The 25,293-nt window shown below is 38.4% G+C and overlaps 3 protein-coding genes across 5 annotated transcripts; 1 reads left to right on the top strand and 2 right to left on the bottom strand.

Moving 5' to 3' along the window:
• Positions 1 to 86: 86 nt before the first annotated feature.
• LOC137261028 (very long chain fatty acid elongase 4-like) lies at positions 87 to 16,302 on the top strand. Its single transcript, XM_067798686.1, has 8 exons — positions 87 to 281; positions 3,679 to 3,755; positions 4,901 to 5,088; positions 5,427 to 5,507; positions 6,869 to 7,040; positions 7,469 to 7,596; positions 12,302 to 12,469; positions 13,768 to 16,302. The coding sequence occupies exons 2-8, from the start codon at positions 3,689 to 3,691 to the stop codon at positions 13,888 to 13,890; spliced, it is 927 nt and encodes a 308-aa protein (XP_067654787.1). The 5' UTR covers positions 87 to 281; positions 3,679 to 3,688; the 3' UTR covers positions 13,891 to 16,302.
• Positions 16,303 to 16,612: 310 nt separating this feature from the next.
• LOC137261015 (renalase-like) lies at positions 16,613 to 20,990 on the bottom strand. Of its 2 annotated transcripts, none has more exons than XM_067798630.1 (4): positions 20,903 to 20,990; positions 18,555 to 18,660; positions 17,314 to 18,285; positions 16,613 to 17,168 (listed from the first exon to the last, which is right to left on the bottom strand). In XM_067798630.1, the coding sequence occupies exons 2-4, from the start codon at positions 18,658 to 18,660 to the stop codon at positions 17,059 to 17,061; spliced, it is 1,188 nt and encodes a 395-aa protein (XP_067654731.1). In that variant the 5' UTR covers positions 20,903 to 20,990; the 3' UTR covers positions 16,613 to 17,058. The 2 variants fall into 2 exon arrangements, with proteins under 2 accessions (XP_067654731.1, XP_067654732.1); XM_067798631.1 differs by having other exon boundaries at positions 20,845 to 20,916.
• Positions 20,991 to 21,837: 847 nt separating this feature from the next.
• On the bottom strand, positions 21,838 to 25,125 carry LOC137261041 (thioredoxin-like protein 4A). Of its 2 annotated transcripts, none has more exons than XM_067798699.1 (2): positions 25,022 to 25,125; positions 21,838 to 22,846 (listed from the first exon to the last, which is right to left on the bottom strand). In XM_067798699.1, exon 2 carries the CDS (start codon positions 22,812 to 22,814, stop codon positions 22,386 to 22,388), a length of 429 nt encoding a protein of 142 aa, XP_067654800.1. In that variant the 5' UTR covers positions 22,815 to 22,846; positions 25,022 to 25,125; the 3' UTR covers positions 21,838 to 22,385. The 2 variants fall into 2 exon arrangements, with proteins under 2 accessions (XP_067654800.1, XP_067654801.1); XM_067798700.1 differs by having other exon boundaries at positions 25,017 to 25,034.
• Between the last annotated feature and the right edge of the window lie 168 nt (positions 25,126 to 25,293).

Here is a 25,293-nt window from a genome sequence, read left to right as displayed (position 1 = left end):
TCCAAACGTGCTGTCCCACTATAAACCAATGAAAACGAACGTTAGATACACAGCCGGTGCGTAATGGTATAATATCCATTTTCATTGGCTATTTGACCGGTGCCATAGTTGTTTGTAGGTGCGTGAAGTTTGTGTTACTTGTTGTTGGTAGCAACCTCAATGGCATTTGCCTTGTCCGTGCACGCATTACGACCAATTGAGATCAGCATCATTTGGTAGAAAAGACCTAAGATATTTCAGATTTCAACAGAACAGAAATTACATTCGCTCCAGCAACAGAGGTGAGTCCCCACGTACTCCGATCACCAATCTCGAGTACCTCGCGAACAAGCATGGACGCTTCGGTTCAGTTTGTTTATTTAGACCATGCATACTCTTAGATACACCGCGATCTGCCATGTAGTTCAGTTAGCGCTCCAGCCATACGTTTATTATCCAATGTGATACACTTGATTTACATTTTCAACCTATTCCAATCCCCTCCTAAAAACGTATTCCTGATTTGTGGGCGTGCCCCCCATTCCATTTTGGAATCAATTTCAACATGTGTTTCACAATGACATAACTTATGCGTGATACCATTCCATATTCTCATACACGTTGTGCAGAAATGTGGTGAAGTGGTCAGTTGAGGTGTGGTATGTTGTACTGTTAAAAGAAGCTTGTAGTCTATTTCAAACATTTCACTGACATTAGATCTAATGGTAATTCACTCATTGGTGTTAGCAGGTTGCATTACTAATGGCATACATAGGGCAAAATGGCCAAATCAGGTTGATACAACTTACAATAAGATCATATATGCACATTTTTCCAGCAATGTTGATGATAAAAGGCACTGAAGTTATTCTAATTACAATTGTTTGAATACTCTACCAAGTGTGGACATATTATCTGTCAAAGTTAATGTCATAATTAGTAGTTTTCATAAATATCATCGATGTCTGACCCATAAGTGTTAAACTTTGTTTATTGTAACCTGTAGACTCTAGACACTGGGAGATCTTGGAAGAGATATATTGAGGAAGTAAACATGGTAAACTAGTGGGCTTATTCTGCCCAGTAGTAATATATGCGAATGCTTGATATTTTCTGATTGACATGTTTGATTGAGTTATCTATGGCCTACTATCAAAATAAAACATTGTGATTGATAAGTGTGTCACATATGCATAGGTTCTACCAAAGCCACATTCTGTTCATAATTTTGAAGTGGCACTTGAATAAGGATTTATTTGTAAGTCTTGTCGGAGTAAATTGAAAGCATGTTTCAAAATAAACTGTCATATCAATAATTGTTAAAAATATTTAATAATTACTGATATAAATAATTTTAGCCTGCCTGAAACCAGGATGATGCAAATTGTTTTTGTTCCTTATATGTGACTGCTGTCATAAATATGTTTTATTCACATGAGTACAGATTCTTGGAGTCACAGTTTGTTGGGGCTTCTCTGGACTAATGCTTAGTCTCTTAATATACATAATTTTGATAGTAAAAAACAAACCCATATGTATTGAAAAGGATCCAGAGATTCAGAACCTGAGGAAATGTATACTTGCTTTATTTGGGGCTTTAGCACAACAGAGAGTGCTTGGCAGTAGTCATGATAAAGTAGTTCAGGGACTGTGAGACAGACCATATAACCATGCCACTTAAGGAAGTTAGACAAGAGCGTCCTCTACACTTCATCTGGGCCATGTGGTTCCAGGACAGTTCATAGTGTTATGTGAAATTGTTTCCATTATATATCTGTTTGATTCAAAGCCGTGAGAGAAGAGGTATCTGGCATACATTATGAATTTATTAATTAGCAGGGCTATGATAGGCCTTTGGATTAAATATGGACAGTCCAACACTGAATATTGATGGGTCACTCTCCTGTGTTACATACAGGTGAGAACAGAATGCATGTTGGTTTTGCACATGATGAGAGGGAGTTCTAACACAATGATGTATGCATCCTGCTGTTCAGAAGAAATGAATATTTAACAGAGTATTCCTTCTACATGTGCAGTGGTCATATTTTGTCAGACATTCTATGTATTATAGGACAAATAATATAATTTGGCAGTATTGTGCTCTCTATCAGAAAGATTTCTTTACTGTTCTCTTGTCTTAGGACAGTTTTTTAAAGGGACTCTGGGTTGTCAGAGTATGTTTAGTGTTGGGAATTGGTTGAAATCTCACGAATGATAATTGGTTCATTACCAACAAGCAATCCTCAAAAAAATTTGGGTAGCATCGTATTTCAGATTTTCTTATACAGGTTGTGTTTACAGTTCAATATAACATGTTTCTCTGTTGTATTTTGTTTTATCTGAAAACTGTGCCGCCAGCACTTGCAAATTTCATGTTCAATGTAAAATGATGCACCATGCTACCTTAAAGTGATATATATCATGAACATAAACTTCCTGGAGTCTTCACGAAATATGCAGTTATGACCTTTCAGTAAGTTGAGTGAGTTTTCTAAGATTTAAACATGTTTTCAGGCCCTGACCAAGATACGTTCCACTGCCAAGTGTTTCTAGCACTAATCAGCAGTGACAAAGTCATTTGTGTTTGATTTTCTCTAATAAAATGTGATTGCTCGTTGATGTTTGGTCACTGCAAACGGTCATTGATTGTTTCAGTTAATCAGAACACCGCTTGTATGTTGGTGTCCTCCTAATACTGCTTTGTTTGTCTGAAATATAATCATGTAAAACAATTTAGTGATCAAAAAGGCAATGATAACATTATTACACGGTAACAAAGTGTCACTCACAGTCTGCAGTACAATGTTTGATTTCTGCAGAGAAATGACAGGAGACAGTACAGATAAGTGTCACTCAATGTTATAAACCTACCTATGAAAGAATCAAATTCTGTTATTATATCAGTAATCTTATTATGTAGTTTTTAATCACTGGTTTCTTTGTAAACAATTCAATATTAGGTGGCCAGTAAGGGAGCAAGAGCTACTCAAATATTGATATGTGAGTAAACCACTCAATCAGTGTGTATTATCAGCATGTTAAGGCTGCAAGGAGAAAGTACTTGCTACTTTGTGTTATTGACCACTCAACCGTGCATTCCTTCTCTGATCCATATGGTACCTAAAACCTGGTTGCCCCTGACAACATGGCAGTCATTCATCCTCTGGTGTATACATGCATGCCTGGCCGTGCCATGTTTCTTCAAGCCTGAACAGGATCTGATACAATGACCTCTTTTCTTTGATGTCGAGTATCATGCCTGTTGCTAAAATACTGCCCCAAAACACAGCTCAAAATAGTTCAAAGGTTGAACGTGAGCAAGGACATAGCAGGCTATGACATGTGGTTTGGTATTGAGGCACATGTTTAAGACAAGCGGTTTATTTGATCAATATTGTACTCTACAGGGGTGAGACTGCTGATATAAATCAGTTTTACATTGTCAAGTAGGGAATTTATTTACGAGTGAATTACATGGTAATCGAACTCGCCTTTTAGGTTTATTCTTTTAAACAGCAGTGGGCTTTATGTTGTTTTCACTGATATGTATTGTGTGCTGCAAAAAATATGCAAGCTTCTTTCTATGATAATAACACTTGAAAAAGATTTGTGGACTTTTTATGAATCATTATCTATGTAATGTTTGTGGAGTTTCATTCAATGTTTATTTATGGAGGTGATGTGTTTTGATTACAGGTTGATCAAGATGGAGCTGATAACAGATAAAGTTGAACATTTTCAGAAGTTCTATACATGGGCACTAACACGAGCAGGTTGGTGTTGTGTGTGTCTGCAATGACAGTATTGAGACATTCTGTGTTCACATTTCACAATGTGCACTAACAAACAGTCAAACACCCTAACTAGGAATACCATGTTTGTTGACAGGCAGGATTTATTCAGTTAGAGACAGTTCAGGATTTATTACTGGGGGGGAGGGGTGACAATTTTACGGGTGGGTGTAGGGAGTGGCGTGTGAACACATTTTGTTCTGATGAGTTGGGGGGGGATGTGTGCGTGGGTGTCATACATTTTCTGCATGTAGTAGGGGGACATTATTTTCTTCTTTTTCTTATTTTCATACTTCTAAAATGCCCATCAAACAGATCATCTTTCTGAACACACAATGAGCCCTTAGCGTATCAGAAAATGAACCAGCCAATCGGAAGCTGTTGTTACACTTCAGTGCATATCCACCCGCTATGACTGGGTTCGGTGTCCTGAGGGCTTCGTTTCGAGGGAAGTAAGCCCAAGTACAAAATATTGCACTGTTGAATCGCGATTTTACGCTTTTAATTTTGTTTGTTTTTTAACAAGCAGCAGTGTATAATATATGTCATGAATAAGTGATAATTGTGTTTTAATTATGTATGATATTATGGTTGCATGTGACCTTTGAGTGTATTTTTCTCCACTGGAGTAATTTTTTGGTGTTATTTCACATTATCATAAACTAATGAACATTGTCCTAATTAATTTCCTTGCCTGTGAGATTGATTTATTTGTCTGTGCCACAGTTAATTTGGTTTGAAATTGTTTGAGTTATATATAAGCACTAGCGTCATGTACCCTAAATTCATAAAAAGTGTCTCATGTACTGGTGTAAGTTGCTCACTCTACACATTTCTTTGTTATTCAGTACATACGCTGAAAAAAGGACAGCTTTTGAGTCCATTGAAATATTTATTGATCTCTTTGACTGGATGTTCTTTAAACAAGGTTGACATCTGCGTCTGTATGGCCAACTTACACCATTATCGCAGCTGAAATGCTTTTTGAGCTTTCCACATTTATGACACATGCATTATATCTAACACACAAATGCAATGTTTGGTAGTAAGACATGCCCTGTATTTGAGATAGTTTTCTGCGGTAATATTTATTGTGTGTTATGTGTGTTTTTTCTGTTGTTTTCCAGATGACCGCGTCAAGGACTGGTTTTTAATGCAAAGTTACACACCCACGTTAGCCATCACAGCATTGTACTTGTTTGCAGTATGGGTTGGGCCAAAAATAATGAAAGACAGGGAGCCGTTTAAATTCAAATGGACATTATTTTTCTACAATTTTGGTTTAATTGTGATGAACTTTCATATATGCTCACAGGTAAGTTTGTGTCAATAATCTGTGGATTTTAGGGACTTAATCTTCAAGAAGTCTGTCTTTGATCACACATAAAGCTAATATGAAATGAGTAGTTGGAGTGGAAATGTGGTAATGAAATTATTCATGTCTCTATTTTTATAGAAATACATGTATACGTGTTTGCATGTGTCAAGAAAACAATAGTCCTTGTCCTTCTTTTCACCCTTATAACGATCTAAAGAACGTTATATGCACTGTTTCTGGAAATCAGAGTACCTTGAAATTGTTTGTGCGGTATTGTTGAGTTGATGTTATATGATGATGTTTATGACTTCAAAGTAATTTCTTTCCTGTTTCAGCTTCTATGGTATTCAACAAAGTTAAATTATAGTTATTCTTGTCAGCCTGTCAACTACACCAACGACCATGGTGAAATGAAGGTGAGGCAGTGAGTGAGTGAATGAGTGAATGAGTGAATGAGTGAGTGAGTGAGTGAGTGAGTATGATGTTGCACGTTTGTTAGCAGCGACATCATAGCAGGGATACCAGATATGGGCTTCACATGTTGTACCCTTGTTGAGACTCAAACCCAGGTCTTTTGAATGCTTTGACCCCACCACCCAGCAGTAGCTGTAGCAGTAGTAGCAGTAGCAGCAGTGATAGCAGTAGTAGTAGTAGTAGCAGCAGCAGCAGCAGCAGTAGTAGTAGCAGTGGCAGCAGTAGTAGTAGTAGAAGTAGCAGCAGCAGCAGCAGCAATAGTAGTACTAGTAGCAGCAGTGATAGTAGCAGTAGTAGAAGTAGTAGCAGCAGCTGTAGTGTCTCTGAGTGTTTGTGTAATGTGTGTTATCAGCCTGTATTGTCTGCGAGTGCCTGTGTAATGTGTGTTATCGACCTGTAATGTCTGTGAGTGTCTGTGTATTGTGTTTTATCAGCCGGTAATGTGTTATCAGCCTGTAATGTCTGTTAGTGCCAGTGTAATGTGTGTTATCATCCTGTAATGTCTGTGTGCGCCAGTGTAAGTGTAACATGTGTTATTGGCCTTAAATGTCCATGAGTGCTTGTGTAGCATGTGTTATCAGCCTGTAATGTCTGTGTGTGCCTGTGTAGCATGTGCTATCATCCTGTAGTGTTTGCTTGTGTCTGTGTAATGTGTTGTTAGCCAGTAATGTTTGTGTGTACCTGTGAAATGTGTGTTGTTGACCTGTAATGTCGTTGTGTGCCTGTGTAACGAGTTATCATCCTGTAATGGTTGTGTGTGCCTGGGTAGTGTGCATTATTGGCCTGTAATGTCTCTGAGTGCCTGTGCAAAGTGTGTTATCATCCTGTAATGGTTGTGTGTGCCTGGGTAGCGTGCATTATTGGCGTGTAATGTCTCTGAGTGCCTGTGCAAAGTGTGTTATCATCCTGTAATGGTTGTGTGTGCCTGGGTAGCATGCATTATTGGTCTGTAATGTCTCTGAGTGCCTGTACAAAGTGTGTTATCATCGTGTAATGGTTGTGTGTGCCTGTGTAGCGTGCATTATTGGTCTGTAATGTCTCTGAGTGCCTATGCAAGGTGTGTTATCATCCTGTAATGCTTGTGTGTGCCTGTGTAGCATGTGTCATCAGCCTTTAATGTTTGTCAGTGCCTGTGTAATGTGTGTTATCATGTCTGTGTAATGTCTGTTATCATGTAGTGCCTGTGAGTGCATGTGTAATGTGTGTTATGAACATGTACTTTCTGTGAGTGTGTGTGTAATGTGTGTTATCGACCTGTAGTGTCTGTGAGTGCATGTGTAACATGTCTGTTTTTGGCCACCAGATAGCAAGTGCACTGTGGTGGTTCTACTTCTCCAAGTGTGTGGAGATGTTGGACACTATATTCTTCATCATGCGTAAGAAGGACAACCAAGTGAGTTTCCTGCACGTGTACCACCACGCAACCATGTTCCCCATCTGGTGGATAGGCATCAAGTGGGTCGCCGGCGGACAGTGTGAGTACACCAGAACATCTTGAACAAACTCTCTTCTGGTTTCTGAATACATACAGAGTACAAGATACTTTCCATCAAGATTTGTTTCTTGGATTGAGGTTTTTGAGTGTGGATGATGTCCATAAAATTAACATTTTGAATTAAATAAGTGTTTATATACACCCATTCAAGTTTGAAAACAAGACAAGATCAAAGATATGTTTTAATAAGAAAAAATAATGATTTTGAGAGGGGCTATTTAAATGTGGAGGATCTTTGATTTTGTAATGTTAGTAAACAATATGATATAAATCTCAGTCCTACGCTAGAAATAAATGAACAAACTGTTTGAGGAGAAGGCCTGCCTTAAGGCAATGGCTTATGAAGTTTAATCTTTGAAAATAGTCCAATAAGGTGAATTGACCTTCCTATAACTGTTGACTTTCCAGCCTTCTTCGGCGCGATGATCAACTCTTTCATCCATGTTGTGATGTACACATACTATGGCGTGTCAGCTCTTGGGCCAGAGTACCAAAAATACCTGTGGTGGAAGCGATACCTGACTAAACTCCAACTGGTGAGTCGTCGTTTGACCTTTACTGCATGCTGTTGACCGATGTAGGGCTGAGATAGCTGACACATGACTGTCATGATTGTACACCATCACACATCATTAGCTAATAATAATGTGTCAGATTTTGTGGCACCAGCAGAACTTGGGTCACCCAATCCTGCTGGACACAGTGTGGCCAGCTGTCTTGAGTGTACAGTGAAGGCATGCATGTGTCAACATTCTTAGTCCATTGGTTTTCCCACAGCACAAAGTGCAGTGTGTTTCTGTCTCCCTCCGTACAGGAATCTAGATAAAGGTGAAGGTCAAGGACACCTGTTCTAGTTCAAGGACACCTTGCTATCAGCAGAAAGCACTGATTACCAATTCATAACTAAGGGATATGAGCTATTGACACTGGTTTTGATCATTTTACATCTTAAAATTCTGAAAAACACCAAGGGATCCTGGAGAATGTGGACAAGATGACTGATATACCTGTATGTCCACGATTTCCTTTTCACAACCTTTTTTCATACTGAGATGTTGGTATCAGGACCCATGCTTCCAGTTACAAGTCAGTCTTTCTTACATGAACACAGCCAATCTTCACAGGTGGTGCAAATGCATTTTGGGTAGATCACTGTCTTGAAGATGTTAGGTCCATCATGCTGGAATTGAACCAGATGAACTTCTGCATTAACTTTCATAGTTATTAACATGGTAGATAGTGTAGATTGTATGTTTTTAAAATTAATTGTTACTTCGCCTGGTCACATTAGTAATTTGCCATGTATTTTGTGTTAAGTGCAGTTTGTTTTAAATAATTCATCATCAGGTTTTGAAGTTCCATCTTTTTATTTCACAGTCACAGTTACCTTTTAGAGTATAGTGTGGTTGGTTGATGCCACAACCTGGCAGTGTTTGTAATATGCTGGTTACACTGTGGAAGGAAATGTCATAGTAATGAGATCTTAGTTCTTGCTTCCACAGAACAAAAAGGCTAAGGACATATCATTACATGTCGCATCAGAGCTGATTTCTGCAAACTTTGATCAGCTGAATGAAATAGCTGACAGGTAGTCAACATTAGTACATGTATATCCAAAAGAAAATGCTTAACCTGGATTCTTAAACTTACCAGCACTAGTTTGAAAATGGGGTGTTTCAAAATATGAAATTTAAGACAAGACAATTCTGGATTAAATGGCTAAAATTGTACTTAATTACATCCCATGGACTCTGAAAATCTCTCCATTCCCCACATATTTATCCCATTTATGTGAAATGTAGATAATATCCAGCATTTGGAATCTGTCAGGTGAAAGGTCATTCTGATGTGACAGGTGATGATCAACTGACACATATGATTGTGTTGTCAGTGATTGTTTTCACTCAACATTCAGCAATATTCCAGCTATATGATGGTTGTCTGTAAATAGATATATTTGGGTCAGAGAATCCTGTGACTGATGTCACGTGTTGTGGTCACGTGATCTGGTAAGATGGTGAACCTGGCCTGCCAGTTTGTTACATCCATCATCCATGGTTTGTTGTTTGTTTGATGTTAAATGCTTCACTCAGCAATATTCCAGCTATATGGCGGCACTCTGCAAATAATGGAGTCTGGACCAGAGTCTAGACTAGACAATCCGATGTAGTTGAGTTGCCATAGAGGCTTGATGCTTGTAGAGTATATACTTGGAAGTTTTGTTTGTTTTCTTCCCTAATTGTATAAAACCACCCTCAGCAATATTTCAGCTATATTGTGGTGGTTTAAAAATACTTGAGTTTGGAGCAGACAGTCCAGTGATCAAGAGCATGAGCAATTGCGATATGTTTACATGTGTCAACCAAGTCAGCAAGCCTTACAACAAGCATGGGTTACTGAAGGCCAGTTCTAATATGAATGATACTTGCAAGTGTGATATATTGCAAATGATACCAATGTTTTGCTTGTTTTTCCAATCACTTTCCTTCTGACAATTTCCGTTTTATTTATATTCCTTTTTAGCCTTGTTTTAATACATTTTATCCCTTTTGTAACACTTAGTCTTTTATTAATTTGCTTTTTTAAATCACTTCAGTTCTTGTTTTGAGAATTAGTCCAACTTAGCCTATTTTTGTATCCTAATATTTAACATTTCTTCATTAATCAGGGTGATGGTATGTCATGAAGACATTTTGCTTCCACATTCTGACAATTATGAATCTGGTGTGGAGTGAAGATTAATCTGCATTTTCATGTCACATTTGTGAAAATGATATACCATCACACAGTGGTTCCTCCAAGTTTCCTTGTAAGAATTGCGCTAGCAGTGGATATTGAAGTATGCATGCATACCTAGTGTTGTTAGCATACAAGCTTGCCTAGCACAAAGTTTTATATAGAAACCATGTTTGTAAATACATGAGTGTTATTGGGTTTATGACTTGCTTTACTGGCTTATCCCTGGTATGTTTTTTACTGCCCCTAGTGACAAGCTTTGTTATCTCCATTACTCTCCTGTATATATCCCTTATTTTCCTTTTACATGCATTTATTATATCCTATATTTCCACCACCACCTTCTGCCACCCATCCACAAGCAGACATCCTTTGTCCGTCATGGCCCTGTTGCACAAAATGATCTTAGCACTTCGACTGTCATAGTTTTATGCTACAATATGAGAGTTACACCCACCTTAGCTCTATGATAGCTTTATGCTTTGTGTATCTGCTTCTGTAAATCCATCCTGCTTGTCAGAGCATCCCTATCCACTTTGATCAACTTTGACAAGATGGATGGTGATTCTACCCTGCCATGCACTACCCACTTGAGGTAGTTATGGCCCAGTGGTCTTAGTTTAAATTCATGAAACAGAGTTGTCTCCCTTTGCTGTGCTGGGATTCAATGAAATTATCCCGTATTTGCACTAATCCTAATCCTTGGTTTGTTTGCACTGTACCTGTATTTGTTGGTTTCCTGAGAACACAGGACACATCACAATGGCTATACCTCCATACTTGTTACCATTGTACAAAGGGACGTTAGTGCAAAGACTCTCAAAAGTCTATCTTAAGCTGTGGGAGTTAAGATCACCTTAATGCAAAGATCACTTTATACATGGCACTGGAGATAGAAGCCATCATAGAACTTATTGTTCAGAGGCATTAAACCCAGTTCAGGCACCCATTCACCTCTGTACATTTGTTGTAGTCATGGTGACCAGTTTTCTTCTTGTGAATTTAACTGCGGTCTAGCATTAAGTGTAATGTCTTAACAATCATTGATGGGTTGGTCATCATGACGTCAAGTGTTTTGACCAAAGGTTAGCTATCCAATCTGTGTTGTATGGTGACAGAGGGATGGTATGTTAGCCTAGTGGTTAAAGTGTTCACTTGTCATGCTGATCCCCATTTCCCAACATGGGTTTAAGTGACCATTGGTCATTCATAACCACACTCACCTTTGAAACAGAACATCAAAACATGGGCATTACAGTCAGTTTGATAGATCAGACTAGGCCATCAATTACTGTTACGATTAACAGTTTACCTAGGTTTCATACAAAGATATCTTCTCTTACCCTTGCTTTCTTCTGGCTTCACTCCTATTTTAATCAACAAATGCTTTGCCTAAGCTAGTGCTTCTGCTTGTTATAAACTAATGCTTTATCTAACAGATCCTCCAGAAACTTGATGTAATGCACCTAATACTAATGTCGTCATGCGTTGTTCAACGAAAGGCAAATACTTTTCAGAATAACACCCTGACCCACCATCCCTTTTAATCAGAGATTTTGAAAGTTGGTAAATTAAATAAAACTGTGTGTGTTTCCTGTTGGAAGTGCTCTCCCTTTGAAATGTGTCCTTCTGAATGAGTTTAAAACTGTTTTGGAATGTTTTCTAAAGTAGTTTCCTTGGGAAACTTTCTGTGTTTTTGCACTCACACTTGTGCTTTGCATGAAAGTTTTGTGTCGCCAATAAATACATTCTTGAATATTTCATGTGTAATTTGGAAGATATGTTAACATGATAGCAACCTCTGGCTTATATTCCCTGAGATTATCTTGTGTTGGCATGCCAGTAATTCCACTTCCTGTCTGCGACCTCCAGTCATACATTTCTCACCCTAATGATATGACAATGGCAGTTTATATATAAGGTAGTTTATTTAATCACTTAAATAAAAATGAAGGAAAAAATCTACACAAACTTATGTGTTTTGAAAATGTGATAGAATGAACATGCTAAGTGCTGAACATTCTTGAATTAAGAATGATTCTCTTTTTCTTTATGCATTGTAAAAAGGTTATTTCCTTGCCTTTGTCGTATCGCAATGTTTTCCAACCTGACTTCCATTTGTTTAGTCTAAACTAACACTGTGCATAATATTGACAGGCATGGTTCAATGTTCATGATCTTCGATTTAACAATCAATAATGGTGAATGAATCCTCACTGATTGCTAGACCTAAAGCAAGCTTGGTGCTGCGGCACATCCTTTATGCATGCGTATTTCTCTTCTGCTTGTAGCTCCAATTCTTTATCGGAATGGTGTACGGAATCCAAGGATTGTTAATAGAGTGCGACTTTCCCAAATGGATGCAGTATGCGGGCCTAGTCTATGGAATAACAATTATCACCCTATTTATCAACTTTTACATCCAAGCATACCTCAAGAAAAAGCCCACGTCTAAATCAAAGGTAAATTTGTTTTTTACGCTTTTTGTTTTCTGTGCCGTTTTAGATTCAGTTTGTGACCGGAATCGTGCATGCTGTTCAGTCGCTGGCTAATGGTTGCGACTTCCCGGAAGCTCTACACTGGGCGTTGATATTTTACGCATTCACCATTCTTCTTCTGTTTCTGAACTTCTACTTCCACACCTACTTGAAATCTCGATCAGCCAAGACCAAGGTAAATCCAGGACCCCAAACCTTGTACCTCCAGAGCCAGCTTGGTGTCCTCAGCATGGTTCAATATCAATGGCAAACATAATTTTCCATATGTAGAGAAGAACAGTGACTCTGGGGAGGGATGTTGGTGTAACTCATCGAGAATAACTACATGGTGGAATCACAGTGCTTCCCACATAATTGGAAAGAGGTGTCTTTATTACTGGGTGTCATGCATTTGTAATGGTTTACATAATGCTATATAATGTTATTATGGATAGGTTTTTATGGGTGGATATTAAGCCTTATGGGTGGGTGTTATGGTTTATTATGGGTAGGTATTATGCTTTATAATGGGTTGGTACTTACTTTATCATGGAGGGTTATTATGCTGTATTATGGATGGGTATTATGCTTTATTAAGGGTTGGTATTTACTTTATCATGGAGGGTTATTATGCTGTATTATGGATAGGTATTATGCTTTATTAAGGATTGGTATTTACTTTATCATGGAGGGTTATTATGCTGTATTATGGATAGGTATTATGCTTTATTAAGGATTGGTATTTACTTTATCATGGAGGGTTATTATGCTGTATTATTGATGGGTATTATGCTTTATTATTAGTTGGTATTTACTTTATCATGGAGGGTTATTATGCTGTATTATGGATGGGTATTATGTTTGTTAAAGGCCGTCATTCTTTGTTCTAGATGGGTACTATGCTTGATAATGGGTGGGTACTATGCTGTATGCTGTATGATTTGTAGCATACTTCACAGTGGGTGGTAATGTCCTTTGATGTGGGTTAGGTATTTTACAGTATAGTTGGTGAGGGTTATGCTATATGTGGTACTATGCTGTAATATGGGTAGATATTTTGTTATACAATGGTTGAGGGTTGTGCTGTTGGTGGTACCACGGATATGTGTTATGCATATGTATTAGTATATAAGAGTTCAAAGGTCATGTTTATAGCCATTCACAGTGGACCTGTCACTAAATATAAGGGATTGGGGAACTTGACCTATAAAGTCATGTTGCAAACACAAGTGTCATGGGTGTGAAAATATAAAGCTCACATACAGTTTAAAGTTGTTGGAGCTTGAAGGATCAAAAGTGTTTCTTCTTAAAACCTGCTTAAATGAATGAAGACTATCATGTCCCGATACAGCTTTTCACAAAGAAAATACAGCATTTCTTCAAAGATTAATTCTGTCTTAATCAGCTTAAAATATAGCCTGTTAAACCATCTTATTGCAAGTGATATGCATCTCTTTCTGATTCACACATGTACATGAATTGTTTGTGCTGCAGGGAGCGGAGTCAAAGGCCCAGGTTGCCAACGGCAAAGTTGCAAATGGTACTACACGAGGCCACAAGAGGAATGGTAGCGTTGTAACAGCTAATGGTGTTATTGAAGCCAAGAAAGATAAATAAACTAGTCATTGGTCAAGAATCTGCAGGTCACTTGTGTGGCTAGCCAGATCTCTCACAGTGCCACCCAAGTTTGAACAACCACACACCACACCGTGCTATGAAAGAAAAGACAAGATTCCTCCAGCAAATCATACATCTCAACTGGGTATTGATAAATCAAGTGTCACGAATCATTTATCTGCATTGGGAACCTATTCAACTTCCTCTCATAAACTCACTTTTATGATAGACACTCTGCAAACTTCATTCTGCTGTAGTTTCAGTTCATATTGTTTTTAGTGACATCTCTCAAATTGATGTCAACACTTTCATGTTAACAGTAAGAATAGTTTGGAAGCATGCAGTTGATGAATCATGAACATATTTTTATCAATTTAATATATTTCTTGTCCATGGGGCATTATTTCAGTACTGCCTGCTATCAAGGCACAACTGTAACTTCCATGGGGTCTCATAGCCTAATCTAATTACTGGACTCAAGTAGTTTACACTTCGTAACTTGAGCAGGCCTTCATGTGTCACATAGTGTTTTTATATACTGTGAACAAAATGTTTGATTCTGTAACAAATTTATTAGTGTGTTTTGCAGCATCTATACCTCTTCTACATGACAGTGTCTCCTGTTATGTGGTTCTGAAACACTTGTGATGTTTGCTTATATCATTTCCATTACATACACCTCAAAATCCATCGTCCCAAATCACATGATGCTCTTTTCAAGGGAAGTCGTATCTGAGGAAGCTATTTGTATGTGTATGGGATCAATCACATTGTCTCTGATACTTTTCCTTTTTGTGTGGAAAAACATTCGAGTGAGAGCATTATAGATGGGAAGTCAAATCATTTTAGAAAGCTATCAAAGCTATCTGATCTCAATGAAATTGTTTCGGGTTGGATTGAAATAACTGTTGTCAGTGAGTGATATCTGTGTCATATCTGTCTCCAAGACCAAAGTTCATTAACTGGCCTCAGTGTGAATATATTCAGTACATACATGACAAAGTTGCCAAAACATTCTACTCACATACTAAGTCAGATCAAAATATTTGGATAGTTATTTTGTTAAATGTGTGCCATTATTTTATCATTACACATTCATTCTAATGTGTTCAATGAACAAATGTATCGGTTTGCCAACTATGTCTGAGACTATCCAACAAGACAGTGGTTGTAGATTGTGTTCTTGAAGATCTCAGGGGCTTAGCTCACATGCTGGCTGTTGAGCAGTCATACAAAATATTTAGCAGTTTGTGTTTTTGAGAAATTAATGTGTATCCTTATGACACAGCTTATCACAATCTTGAGGTTTTTGAACATTTTTTCATCTCTAATCATACTTCATCTTCTTAAGATTACTTTGAGTACATTTACACATAGTGTTCTATAGCTTGTATCTTGGTAGGTGTTTCACTCATCCCCCATATCATTTCAGTATGTTGAAGAAACCTGTTACAAGACTCCAGCATACTTCCTCCTTCATGCAGGGCATGCCCTACTTGACACAATGTATCCTAATTCCAAAGATCAGTTTTCATGATGTCAGTCACTGGATTGTCTGGACCAAACGGCATATTTTCAGACTGCCACCATATAGCTGTAATCTTGCTGAGTCCGGTGTAAACAAGAAACTTGTCTTGACTGCCTTTCATTCATCACTGACATACTCTTATGAAAATCTCATGTTTAAATAAGGCACTACTCACCTTATGAAGAAATTTCAAATTTTGCATTTAACAGGCAGGAATTTCCTTTTATTCATTTTTGATACCTAAATGATCAAGTTAATGTCCAGAAGTTACTTATTGATGTCATACTGTGATAAAGTCTCCCAGAATAGTTACTATGGAGACGGCTGACTTGACCTTCACCTTGTTATATTGCTCAAGTTGGTTCTCTACTTAGGCATTTTGATGAGGCTTACATGTTTGTGTTGTCTCTATACAAGGTCGTTGTTTTATACTGTCAGATCCCCATCCTCATCTTTAGAGAATTTTACCCTTTATTTATTATCTTCAACTTGTTGTTTTACTTCATGAAGTAGTAGTTTTGATCCACTCTTGTCTATGCATAGAACAGCTGCAATGAAAGCCAAAATGCAATAGAATGATCATTTCTTGATCATGAACAAACAGTATTTGGGACCCAGCTGATTACTGTTTATTTGATTGTTTAAGATTCTTCAGATAGATGTATCAGTTACATGTGAGTATACATTATGTGTACGATGAGTACACTATGAGTACACTATGAGTACATATGTGTTGAAGATTTGAGGAAGTCAGCACCTGTCATTGTAGATACCATATGTCTATTTAATCTCTCTTGTATGCATAACATAAACAAAATGTTCAAAACAACTTTGAAGTGAACTTTTTTTTGTCAGTTATTTTATATAATAAATCTAGTAAATATAACACCCTTTAGTTTGTTGTGACATTTCAAGTTTGTCAATACATGAGTGTGTCACAATCAGTTGAGCTTTGAAAGGATTTACAGTAAGCGGTCTACATTAACCATATCTTCACTAAATAGCCTACACACAGGTTATCTACATGTCTGTTTGCTACTCATGTCACTATCGTCTACAGTTACTTTTACTATTGACGACACTTTTACCCCCTTCACTATTGTCTACCCTCCCTTGATCCATAAATCCATAAATTGATCTACTCACACTACAACTGATAAAAACACACACACAACATAATCTCTACACAATATGTGCCTTTTCATCAGAATTTATTACTCTTTATCTCACACACACATCTTTACAACAGATACTCTTTTATAAAGAGTTGTAGAGGAGAGACATCCACATCTATTACCTGACTGTTGCCAAATGCTATATCACAAACTTCAGGATCATCCATGCAAGTGAGTTGCACACTGGCGGACAGTTTCACTGACAGGAGACATAGAGGCTGAATCCAAATGTTCAGCAATGTTTGTAAACATATGTAAGTAGCAAGAATGGTTTCATGTTTGTCAACAACAGAAACATTCTTCATATACTGTTATCTAAAATGGAAAATAAACTGCGCATGGCATGTGTTCATCTCTCCACTCCCAAAGTGTTGAGTGAAAACCATACTCTGGTGTGTGTTGACAAGCACCTGCCATGATTTGGTGGGAGTGAAGATCATTCCAGTCTGTGTTGGCAAGCACCTGCTATGACTTGCTGGGTGTGAAGATCATGTTCTGGTCTGTGGGGAAGGCTCCTATCATGTGACCACTGGCTGGCACAAACACAGGTTTCAAACTGGTGCTTGTGGTGTGGCCTGAAACAAAAGATGTGTGCACATTGTGTACAAAACATTCTTTTTGTTCCTGAAAGAGCATCCTACATATATTTAGATATATCTACTTTTTATTATGATTTTAGCCGTTCCCAAAGATTGCATATATCCATGAATTTGCTCCTACCATTAAAGTGCTGATGTATCCTCTCTGCCAGTGCAAGTCCACTGACCGCTGCTCCTTGGATACAAGGGCTGACCAACCAGTCCCCACAAACACCCACATTACTGAAGCTGTCAAACACACACTCTTCATCTGTTCCCAACACATTCATGGGTACAGCAGCTCCCCACAACTGTACCCGGGAATACACTACTTCTGGCAGCTGGCTGTTCCCTGTTGCCTGACTGAATGCAGCTAGGAGCTTCCTGGTTACACTCTGAGCCTTGCCAGGCGGAATGTTCTCTTGAGGAACCTTGTTTGCTGTACCAAACTCTCTTGTACTAAACACAGTCCAACTTTCAATCTTACTTGCAGGAAACCTCTGACCCAGCTTTGCAGTGTTGTTTGCAATCCATGATATGTCTTGATGTTCAACATGAGCCCCCTGGAAGGAGAGTTTAAGTGGCTCCCTGAAGGCAACAAGCAGGACCCACAATGAACACAGCTGCATCCGGTGATCACGGGCAACAAGCTCATCCCCAAACCTCACTCTCAGCAGTTGGTGAACGTCAGGTACTCCAGCGCTAGACATCAGCTTGTCGGCACACTTACCATTGTGAGCTACAACCAAATAGTCAAAGAAGCCATACTTGTCTACCTGCCATTTCCTGGACACGTTATCAAAGCTGACCTTCCCAACCCAACATGGCCGCCTTACTTTACTGAGTGATGCCAGACACTCCGCCACGGACCTCATGCCCTCACTGCCAATAAATGCTTGTGTGATGTCAGCATCTGTGGAGAATCTGCCCTTCTTTAGATGTCCAATCTTCCCTGACCACACTTTCACTGCCCCTTTTGAATGCAGAAAACTCACAATTTTTGCAAACCGTTTGTCAGAGACAGTGAAGTACTGCGTGGAGTGGTCAAACAGGAATGTCTTCCCCTCAATCTGTACATGGCGAGTTGAACAGCGACCTCCAACTGCATTTTGACCTGTATGGTGAAGCATTGACAACATAAGTATATCTACATATGTAAATCCTGTAGAAGCAGTCACTGTTTTATATGGCTTATTAAAAAAATGTCCATGAACTACTGCAGCTAAGACGCACAATACCAATGGCATGTCAGAATGTTCCACCTGCCTCTGTCCACCATATACAATCTGTCAGTGGTTGATACTACTTCAAATATTTTTCAAGCAGTAAGTCTTTTCAGATTATTTACATTTGATCTGGTTAAAGGTAAAGGTGTTACATTACCTGTATCGAAGATGGTGACGTCATGTATGTTCAGCTGCCCAAGTCTGGCACCACACACCAGGCCAGATATACCTCCACCTACAATAGCCACTCGTGGAGACTGCATCTGAGGGTAAATAGTTGTGGTCTCACTCTTAACAAACAAGTTGAATATATTCGTCTGTTGGGGCTGGAAGTAACATGGGTACCAGGATGAGGAGGGTCAACCTTGAACCATAGGTAACTGAGTGAGACGCATGTCTCTGCACTACAACCCTGACTTATAGGTAACTGAGTGAGACCCAGGTATCCACACTACAACCGTGACCCATAGGTAACTGAGTGAGATGCATGTACCCACACTACAACCTTGACCCATAGGTAACTGAGTGAGACCCAGGTATCCACACTACAGCCTTGACCCATAGGTAACTGAGTGAGACGCATGTACCCACACTACAACCTTGACCCATTGGTAACTGAGTGAGACCCAGGTATCCACACTACAACCCTGACCCATAGGTAACTGAGTGAGACCCAGGTATCCACACTACAACCCTGACCCATAGGTAACTGAGTGAGACGCATGTACCCACACTACAACCTTGACCCATAGGTAACTGAGTGAGACTCATGTACCCACACTACATCCCTGACACATGGGTAACTGAGTGAGACGCATGTACCCACACTACAACCTTGACCCATAGGTAACTGAGTGAGACCCAGGTATCCACACTACAACCCTGACCCATAGGTAACTGAGTGAGACTCATGTACCCACACTACATCCCTGACACATAGGTAACTGAGTGAGACTCATGTACCCACACTGCAACCTTGACCCATAGGTAACTGAGTGAGACGCATGTACCCACACTACAACCTTGACCCATAGGTAACTGAGTGAGACCCAGGTATCCACACTACTTCATTGACCTACAGGCCTACAGGTAGTGATGTCATATGTATTATTGAAATAACAACAGAACTACAGTCCGATTTGTTTGAGACAAAAAGATACCCATGAATTGCAATCAAACACAAAAACTATTAGACATAACATAATCAAGCCAACATGGAGTGCAATAAATACAAGAGACCACCTTCATAAAAAATGGCATGATTTGTGTCACAAAAATAAAAAAAGTTGTTTAAGAAATGTCATCATTTCTTTGTGCATATTCCCAATTTGTTGTAAGGGCACAATTGAACTAAAGGAACAGCATGAAAAGTGATATGACCATGCACTAAAGACAGAAACATGTGATAACTGCTAATTGACAAAGTGAGAGAAATTGAAATTTGCTCCTCCTAAAAGACTATATTTTTAAAAAGGCTATGATTTCTTCAAAGATGAAAATGACGGGGAGGCCAAAGTATGCAATTAATAAGTACATAGAGTGCACTACATGTGCAGTTTGGGTGTTATATTGGCAGCTCAAAAAATTGTTGAGAACCCATTAATGCACATGCATCTTGGTTTTCATGCTATTCCTTTCATTGCCACTGCGCCCTTGTGAAAAACTGGGAAAACTCACCAAAAAAATGATGACAGTTTCTTAAATATTTTTATTCTTGTGACACAAATTATGCCATTCTTTTGGACGAGTGGGTCTGTTGTGTTTATTGCACTCTGTGTTGGTTTGATTATTTTACAGAGTTTGTACAATCTTGAAAAAGGGTGGAATTTGGGCATTGAGCCTAAAAAAGCCAGCGAAATTATTTTTGCCTTAAATGGCCTTGAGAAAGACTTAAAAGCCTTGAACTTCAATTTAAAGCTTGATTAAGTGAATATTGCGTCTTCCAAGTAACATCTAAAGTGTGGTTGTAGGTATCCATGATACAGATTGGTATCATGCGAAGTCGTCTAGTTATATGCTGGACTATACTGATAACGTGTTATTAATTTCAACATTCAGTTTATTGATTATTGTGGGTGTGTGTAGTGAGCGACCACGTTTACCAACACTCTTTATAAGTGGTCTCTGATATCTGATCGCTTCGTGGGAAACATGTACTGGTACCCGTGAACCGCGATGCAGGGTCATGTCTTGACTGTAGATCTATTGGGCCGCAATGTACTGGTAAATCTCTGGCCGTTTGCTTAATAGACAGGTATCTAGATATGTGTCAGCTGAACGTCAGCGGTTAAGTGGTGTGGTCAAGTGACAAACTCACTGAGTTCAATGTTCGGGATCATCTACTTCAGCTAGCTGAACTAGGGGTCATCACGTATAGCTACTTCACGTCAAACTGAGGAAAAACTGGACCTGTTAACTTTCAAAACTTACAACACACGTTCGCTTACCGATCCAAACACATGGATCTACGCTATATAGATGACAAACAGAAATATCACAACCAACCTCAAGTGATGAACGTGTATCCACGTCGAGTGTTGTTGCAGCTAGTGACGTGCTTACATAAACTAGCAGTGTGGGGCAAGGGAGGTAATTCGACAGAATTACCTGCCTTTGACCATGCGTCGTCTTATATAAAACTTATCAGACTGTTGACACAACCCATTGATTTCACAAGCACTAACAAGTCTAACATAGTTCTTCAGTATTTTCATTCTGTATTCTTCACAGATGACACACCATGACTCCATATACGATAGTGTTTTAAATAATTATAGCTAATAAAGTTGCGTTTCACATGCATGTACCGTTTGTGTAGTATAAACAATTTAAATTCCACTCTGATTTAATGATTTGTTCAACATGCAAATCTTAATTACTTACATACTTACTGAAAGTCACTTGAGACATATTTTTAGGTTTTGTAAGTTCATGGTTTCCCAAACATACCAAAATGTTCCATACAGCATGTGTTTTATACTGGTCAAATAGACTGGAGACACTAAAACCTTTCTAAGAGATCTATTGTTTGTTTACTATGCACATTACTGAATGTAATTAGATATTCATCTACCAGGTACTTATTTTCCATATACCTCATGACAATGAGATACTTGTTTGTCAGGATTTATCCCAAGGATTCCATTCTTGTTCACCACTGTATCAAGATCTCACATTGTAAAATAAAGTTGGTTGGTTGTGGAGTATTACTCACACTATTGACCACTGTTTTGTTTGGCCTATACTTGATTATTTGCAGACCACTAAATCTATACTGCTGTTTGCTGTTTGCTGACTGGCACATAACATTCATTCACCACTGTAATTGATGAGACCAGAGACACCAAGAATGTCAATCAAATCTCTACAATTGACCATGTTGAATCTCTACAACTGACCATGTTGAAGGTTACATTACCAACATAGCACAAAAAGCAATATAGCACAACATATTTATTTCCTTTATCCAGACAATAAGACAATCGTAATAATGTCTTAACTGACGTTTTCTGAAAATAAGGTAACCAGCCTTAAAACACTTTCAGTATGCAAATCTGCAACAGAAGGCATTGTGAATGAAATGTCTGTATGTTGAACAGGGCCTCAGTATGTCACATACAATCTGTCTTCACAATTAATTAACTACACTTCCTCTCAACTTTTCAATTATAATTTGAGAACGTGGGCTGGTTAGTGTGTATGACCATGTAAACCTTCACACCATCTATCATGTAGAATGGATGTGAATATATGCTTATAGGTCAATACTGACACACCATTTTGTTATGTTTGACTTATCGGCTGTTTGATGTTTACACATTTTGGATAACATTTCACTTGAAACCATCTTTCCCTTCATCATTGTTCATGACATGGCCATTACAGCACTCTGTGTATGACATCTGAGCCACAATGTTGGTGAAACATGAATAAGGAAATAAACGACCAATGACACTTTGTGATACATATAACGCAGTTTGGGAAGTTTTCAGTATCTGTACTTGGTAGAGTAGTCTTTTGGTGACACAACCAAACCCCGCCCTTTCCTTGCCCCCCTGTACACTGTCTCCACAATGTCAATAAATTCCTGAACATCCTCCATACACCAGTTGATCTTGTTGTTGTTGCCGGTGCCCAAGTCAATCATGATGTGCTTGTTTCTGTAGAAAAACATGGAGGTACAGGGGTCATACAACTCATACATCTTGTTGAAATCTGGAACTGCAGAAATGTCCACCAAGTATATGACAGCAAAGTTCTTCACTTTCTCGGCACACTTGTACAAAGTTTCATCCATGACCATGCAGCTGGGGTCCCAGTCGTGGCCAAAGCGGATGATGACCACTCGATCCTCCTCGGACAAAATGGCCTGGTCAACCTGCCAGCCATTGTGGAGATGCTGCAGCATGTACGACATCTTGGCTGATGAAGCCTTCACTCAGTTTGTGTCTGCAATGTAATATACAGGTAAGGTGTTAGTCTCATCAGTCAGGTGGTAACTAATTTGCTAGTGGATCAGTTAGGCACTGTAAATGTTTGTAGAGTAAGCACTGACACTGTATCTATCTGCTTGTGGTGCTGGCTGGAGTTATGGAACATTATGAAGATTTTAGAAATACATTCTGAATAATCATCACCAATGCTTGTGGCAGTGTGCTGGTAGGGGGAAATACTAGACTTTGAGCAAACACTAGTTGCATGGATAATTGCGCTATATATAAATACCCTATCATAATATTGTGAATAAAACAATCATCACTTTATAAAATTCTTTGTTATTCTGTTCTCTTCTTCACTCTACATAAGAGCTGATTAAATCAATCAACACTCATTAACGAGGTGTCAAAGGAGTAATTGTTACGTGTGAGTCATAAACTGCCAAACTGGGACAACTGTTCCAGCTCGTTAACCAGATGTGAAATCTGACAGATAAAAGTGGGAATGCCTAAAGCGGGAATAAACCAAGCAGGGAGCCTATATAGAGGGGGAGAAGGAACTCCTCGAAAAGCCGCTGAACGCATGTCTTGGGTCGTTACGTAACCAGTGTAGCCAATATGTTGGCAGCGTATTATTTAAGATTGAGCCCGGTTTATTTTCAACAGCTGATTACGTTCGCTGAGTGTTGTAAAAACGGAAATCCAACATTTAGAAGATAGGTTAACTATTTTGTCACTTCAGTTTAAGTCAAATAATTGGTATTAGTGTCCGTACTAGGACAGTACATTTGTAGTAAAGTTTCAAGTCGGTAATTTTTAGAAGGAGAACATACCTTAATTTGAAATGTATTCGCAAGTAACAGTGACAGTTTTAAGACTTAAAAAATTGTTAGGATGTAATTGAGGTGTGTGAAAAGATCTGATTCGCCATTGATGCTTGAGGGTTATAGTTCCATAACTTCTTTCTATCTTGTTGATCTTATTATTTGACAAAACTGGAAAGGTGTTTTAGAACGCTTTGTGACAGTTTTACACTTTATTTTTGAGGGCAGTGTGACAGTGTCAGTTAACATGTTGTTAATGTCCATTCCATTCCCCACATGCAATAAGATATCTGAATTAATTATTAATGTAAACAAAAATGTCTCAAAGTAGATATTTTGAAAGGACAGCTGACGTTAACGTGTCCTCACAATACTTTTGCGCACTTCAACATGTTTTGGGACGGAAGGCTGCGGTGTATCATTTATTCTTTCATTCATTCACATATGTACTTCTTCCATTTATTCTTTTTCTTTATTTCTTTCATTCATTCACATAATTCTTGCTCTTAATTCTTACTAACATTCATTCATTCATTCATTGTAAAATTCTGACTGATACAATAAACTGGCTGAAGTTCTGTTAAACACGACTGAATTTGCGCTGGGAATGAGCCAAGTCACTGCGTGCGTTGGAGCATGACGAGGCACATGTTAATTAGTACAAATGGTAAAGAAAGCAAGAGAGTGACCTATCCCTGTTGTAGAGTATCCCTGTTTCAAGGGAGGTTAACCCAAATACAAAATACTGTACTTTTGATTGCGCTTACAATTTTGCTTACCTTATTTTCTTAATCAGCATAACATTTTACATTTAAACAACAAGTAATAACTGTGTTTCAACTCGCTTTGATTTTTAGATTGCATGTGACCTTTATTGTTATGATAATATTATGTTTCAATGCCATATGTGTCCATAAATAATGTAAAACCTTTCGGAAAGATTTCCGCCCGTAATCCTCGCTTTATTTCATCACTCTATAAATAAGAACAAATGTACATTCATCAAAACTCCTTAACACTAACTATTACCCCAACCCCAAACCATAACCCAAACCCTACGTATGACTCAAATTATAACCCCCAAACCTCGAAATAATACCTAATAGATATATAATACATCTTAGGCGGGGGTAACGGGTGGAACTCCTACCAAGTTACTTACAAGTACCTTGAAAATTCAGTATCGATATGTGTGTGAACAGATACACACACGACGTAAATCAAACGTTTTCACGATACCACGAAATAACATGCACATTCCTTTTAACGTCTTGTTTAGGTGAGCGTAATCTTAACTCACGTTAAAATAAAAGCATGATGTATCGAAATGTTAGAATAATATATAATGATGAACACAACCTTACCAAATTATTTTCGAATTTCCTTAAAAGCCTTGTTGGACGATCGTTGTTTATGAATATCTAGCTTGTGAAGATTGTTTCAGAATTTTCACAAACAAATAATAAAACGGAAAAAGATTTAAAGTGGAAAAGGGAACGGAAAGCTGATCATACATGAATAACGGTTTATTTAGTATATTTCACATTTAAAACCGAATTCTATGTCAAGAATGTAATGAAATACTGCATAGGGAGCAGCTGCACAAATTCCAGTGGTCTTTATATATTCATTATTC

Source organism: Haliotis asinina, chromosome 14 (assembly GCF_037392515.1).
Source record: "Haliotis asinina isolate JCU_RB_2024 chromosome 14, JCU_Hal_asi_v2, whole genome shotgun sequence".
Taxonomy (NCBI): domain Eukaryota; kingdom Metazoa; phylum Mollusca; class Gastropoda; order Lepetellida; family Haliotidae; genus Haliotis; species Haliotis asinina.
This window is presented reverse-complemented; position numbering and strand designations above follow the sequence as displayed.